This window comes from Gavialis gangeticus, unplaced genomic scaffold (genome assembly GCF_001723915.1).
Source record: "Gavialis gangeticus isolate Ggan-Ray unplaced genomic scaffold, GavGan_comp1, whole genome shotgun sequence".
Classification (NCBI taxonomy): Eukaryota; Metazoa; Chordata; order Crocodylia; family Gavialidae; genus Gavialis; species Gavialis gangeticus.
This window is the reverse complement of record NW_017728993.1, coordinates 8,237,292-8,242,323: the sequence shown is the minus strand read 5'-3', so window position 1 is coordinate 8,242,323 and position 5,032 is coordinate 8,237,292. Positions and strand designations below refer to the sequence as shown.

At 42.5% G+C, this 5,032-nt stretch overlaps 1 protein-coding gene across 1 annotated transcript in view; it reads left to right on the top strand.

Moving 5' to 3' along the window:
• PGM1 (phosphoglucomutase 1) overlaps positions 1-5,032 on the top strand; it is a 61,895-nt gene that overhangs the window by 35,532 nt on the left and 21,331 nt on the right. The window contains exon 4 of the mRNA XM_019528455.1: positions 2,058-2,183. Within this exon, the coding sequence (XP_019384000.1) occupies positions 2,058-2,183 (126 nt within the window). The remainder of the gene's footprint in view (positions 1-2,057; positions 2,184-5,032) is intronic.

Genomic DNA, 5,032 nt, shown 5'->3' with positions numbered 1-5,032 from the left:
AATAATGGTCACAAGCTGGCAGAGGGTAGATTCAGGCCAGATATCAGGAGGTGCTACTTTACTGTCAGGGCAGCTAGGATCTGGAACCAACTTCCAAGAGAAGTGGTGCTGGCTCCTACCCTGGGGGTCTTTAAGAGGAGGCTTGACAATCACCTTGCTGGGCTCATTTGACCCCAGTACTCTTTCCTACCATGGCAGGGGGTCGGACTCAATGATCTGCTCAGGTCCCTTCCGACCCGACCAACTATGAAACCTCCTCGGTTCCGGAGCTGCTCTGGCAAGTTGGTTGTCTCAGAGAACGCATTGTGCACGTGCTGCGCAGCTAACGGGATACACCCCTCCTTGGACCCTTCCTGCATCCACCCCTGTAGATCTGTCATGGATAGAGGCAATGCAGCTCTGGAAAGGAGTGGAAGTCTGGGTGCATTTCTTGACCTCACATTTCCTATACCTAGAAATGTATCTGAGCTTTCTGAATTGCCCTTTAGAAGGCTCATCTACATGTGCAGTTAATGCAACTGGACATACTTTGGCTCAGTTTGAGCCAGAGTAAACTAATCCCAACTTCACTGTCTAAACATGCTGCTGGATACCACTTGTATCTGACAGGAGTACCCAGCAGCACAGTACATTAGTCTACTATGCCCTAATTGCTGCACATGTGTAGACAGTGATGCTTTACTGCAAAACAAGATAATGATATCTTCTTCCTCCTGCTGGGCACCGAGTGCCTAAATTTACTGCTTTCCAGAGGTGCCTAAATCTTTCCGCTGACTGACCAGGCATCCTAAGTGCCTTCCTTGGCAAAGCAAACAGGACAGAGCACTGAGATACTGCTGTGTAGGTGCTACTGAACCAATCTGATCTCAGATTTTTTTTAAAGACATCTTGTTGTTTTAAACAGTATGTGCTTGTATAAAGCACAAAGATACAAGTACTGCCTGGAAGTAACTGAAAGTATTTTACCTTCAGTGAGAGATGGGTACTTTTGAAAATCCCATTACACATCTACATCTTTAGATACCTAACTACATTTATAAATTGGGCCCTTTGTGCTGAAGTCACTTTTGAAAATAATCTTCAAAGGCACTGAGATGCTTCTGAAACCTTGTCCGATACCTTTTTTAGAAAGGGATTAAATCTTGAGTTAAACATTACACACAGGAGAGGCTGCACTGTACCTAGTGGCTAATATACCTTCTGTAATAAAGGTCAGACTTATTTTCACCTTGAACTTTGCTGACTTCAGTGTATTAAGTCTTGTGTTTTTGTTTGATAGGTGACAATGCTCGTTAGTTTTTTTGTGATTAAATCACTGCTTCACCTTTTGACCCAAAATAAACTCTATTGTCACATTGTTTATACTTGGTTGAGTTCATTGGTTCGTACATTTTTTTTTTTTTTAAAGCACACTTAAAATATAGTTTGAGGTTTAAGTTGGGCAGAGTGAAACGCCATGACATTTCATGGATTTTGTGTGAAACCAAAATGTTGTTGCAAGTTGGCAATTTAATTTTTTTTTAAATGTGAGTTTTAATATTTGTTGCACATCTCATTTAACATATGCATGTAGCTATACATATAAAAACAATTTGGTGAAATTCTGTTCTTTTAGCACTAGTTGTGGTGAATCTAGAGACTTTGTCAAGATATTTTCCAGTGTATTGTTTGGTGTGAACCAAAGTGTGCTCTCCACTGTCCAGATGTCATCTTTCCAAAAGCATAAATGGAAGTGAGGTGGCTACCTTGCATTGACTTTCAGTGGACATTGGCAATTTAACTTTGTGCTAAAATTTAATTTTTGAAATCCCATATTTGATTATAACTTGGAAACAGAATTAAGCCCTCTATAGAGAAAGTCAGAGAACTGGAAGATGTATGGGAACTACATATTTGATTTTGTTGGCTAGTTTGTAAATGAATAGGACATAGTAGTATAAAATAATACACTACCTGTAGTCTACTACCTCAGAGCCTTCTCATCTGTTGTTATTTCTAAACTCCATTTCATAAGTCTTTTGAGCTAACGAATGTCATCTTTTGTTCTTGTTTTCCAGTTGAAATCATAGACTCGGTGGAGGCTTATGCAAACATGTTACGGAACATCTTTGATTTCAGCGCACTAAAGGAACTACTTTCAGGACAAAACCACCTGAAGATCCGTATAGATGCTATGCACGGAGGTAAGGAAGAATTACTCTCTGCTTATTTTTTTTAGCTGTGGTTTGGCAGAGAAGCAAGTCCATTTTTAAAGTGGCTCTAGTTTTGGTTTTGGTTTGATACTGCATTTTCCAGTGCAGGGCTGCACATTGTACTTTATTTTGTTATTACAAATCCTAATTTGTAGCAGAAAGCTTTTGCATAACACTTCAAACTACCTGAGGCCCTGTTGGCTTTCCATTTTTTCTCTGTTCCCACCTACTAATTTTCAGGGGAGATTGTTTAATTTAATTTTTTTATATTTATAATATTGGTAAAAAGGGAAAGCAGCTTTAAAGAGAGTCCCTAGGGGTTGTAAGTGAAGCCACTAAGTATTCCATGTGTGAGCTGCACTTCCTTGATCTTATCTTCTCTAACAAATGCAGGAGAGTTGGGGAGGGGGGCAGAATATACTCCAGACAGCCTACCAAAATAAAACACACTACTACTGTTGGGGAGAAGATGAAAGAGAGAGTATTAATTGCATTACTTTGTGTATTACTGGAAGAGGCTTGGGTACTTTGGCCATGAGGGTGGTATAAGAGTCAATATAGAATAGAATGGCCTGCATAAATGTTACTGTTTTTTACTTTTTTAATTATTATTATTTTTCAATGGGGGCTATAATATAGAATAATAGGAATCTTTTCATGGGTTTGTACGTTCTCCCTTCCCCTGCCCCTTGTTTGGCATGCTGCGGTGAGTTATCGAGGAAATCACTGTTTCTGTGGCTGACAGGAAATATCAGAATCAGTGGACAAAAGTATGAGCCACTAAGTGGCAGACAGTGTTCTTTGGGTAAATGTGATATATTTTATTAGACCAACTAGATAGTTGGAAAAATTGTTCTTCACAAGCTTTCAGGCACAGACACCCTTCAAGCATAGGGAGAGTCTGATGGTGCTTTGTATCTCCTGGATGGAATAGAAGCCAATTTGCAAAATAAGGGCCCATATGCAAAATATATACAATAAATAAATAAGGGCCCATATGCCAAATTAGTGGCATATATGCAAAATGTGGGCCACTAAGAAACACAGTTGTGCTCCTAGCAGCATAAGGAGTTGTATTTGCAAGAAACAGTAATTAACATTAGTTTGTTTATATATTTTTTTTGAGATTCATGAGGGAGGGAAAGAGCTATGTAAATTAGACCTCTGTAAGGAGGCTGACGAGTTTCTTCCTGAGAGGGCAAATGGCAGGTTTCAGGAGGTAAAGCAACCAAGAGCAGGAAGAAAAGAAAAAGAAGGCTTCTGATGAGGAGCTTCATTTATGTAACGTGCACCTGTTTTTTCACGGTGTAACTTATACCATCATATCTATACATCACCTGAGAATTTGGCTCTTTTAGGGTAATTTTTAGGTGACTCTTGGTTATTCCTGTTAGCTCACTGCTATACGGGGGATTGCTATTTCCCAATGGTAGAATTTGGCCCGTAGTATGAAGAAAAACATTAAACCTTCTCCTGTTTTAGCACACTGTGTAGGAAGTGCTGGAAGCTAAATGGGGTCTTCGTGGCCTCCCCAGCTGCAGAATCAGCTCCATATTTGCTAGCAGATACGGGTTGATGCAATATTGACTGCTAACAGCTGCTAGTCCGAAGAGGGTGTCATGATACCAGGCACTAACAGGCTTCAAAAGAATCTTGCTCCTAATCTTACAGCAAATAGAATACGTCCCCTTACTGCAAGAGTACTTCCGAACTGCTTTGGAAAAAAATTTTAAAGTAGCAACTGCAGACAGCTTTTATCTTTCAGGTAAACAGTCCATGCTGATATTTCTGATTTTCAAATTTAATGTAATGAAAATATTGTGAACGCAGGAGCTAAGATCATGGGTATAGAAGTTGGTGTCAGGGAAATGCTGTCCCTGCTGAGCTGTGCCTTTCTTACTAATATGCTACATTTTATTTATTAATTGGAGAACTAGTCAAAGGTGTTGTCCAATCCTGCAGTCAGATGCACACAGGCAAGCTTTTAAACCCACACAGTGTCCCACTTGGGTCAGTAGGTCTTTGCACGTGCCTTCCTACCTGTTGTGATGCAAGAATCCACTTTCGGACAACTTACATAGTTAGAGCCTTTGTGACACACATTCATGGTTGTGCACAGTTGGTATGTCCACACATGCAATCGTGTGCACTTCCAGCAGCTCAAATAGAAGTGGTGCAAATTTGAACTGGGGCTTTTTGCCTCAGCGCACATGCCCGGACATGCACTTTAGTGTGGGGCAAATTGTGCCACTTAGGGCAAAATAACCCTGTCTGGCTACTCCTGGATCTGCCACCAGGGGGAGCTAGAGCCTGGGGCCAACACCTGTGCTTTCCCCAGCAGTATAAAAAGGTGCCCTGTCCTGGCCCCAGCAGTATAGAAGCAGCCCTGCCAAGTAGCTCAGGGCTACTTGCTCTCAGGAACTTCTGGGGCCCAGCCAATTGGTACCTGGGGACGCTACCCCTTGTGCCAGCTGGACTGCTGAAGCAGCCCTGAGAGTTCCTTGCACCCTCTACCCACTGCAGCAGTCTGGCAGTGGGGGCTGCTGCCTGGCTGTGACCTGATGTGCACCTGCCAGACCCAGATGGGGACTGCAGAGCCAGTAGAGGCATCTGCCCCTCTGGGCCAGCTGCCAGTGAGCTGTGGCTGCAGAGTCGGCCTTTGTGTGGCACTACTGCCATGTGTGCCCCCTGCCCGGCCATCTGGGCAGCTATCACTGATAAGATGTTCATAGTGTGGTGGCCTGCTTTGAACTGTCAAAGCATGTCCTCCTGGGCCCATTTGTCCAGGAGGTCAGCCACAGCCAGATGGGTCCAAGGTGCCAGCTCTGGGTTCTGCCACT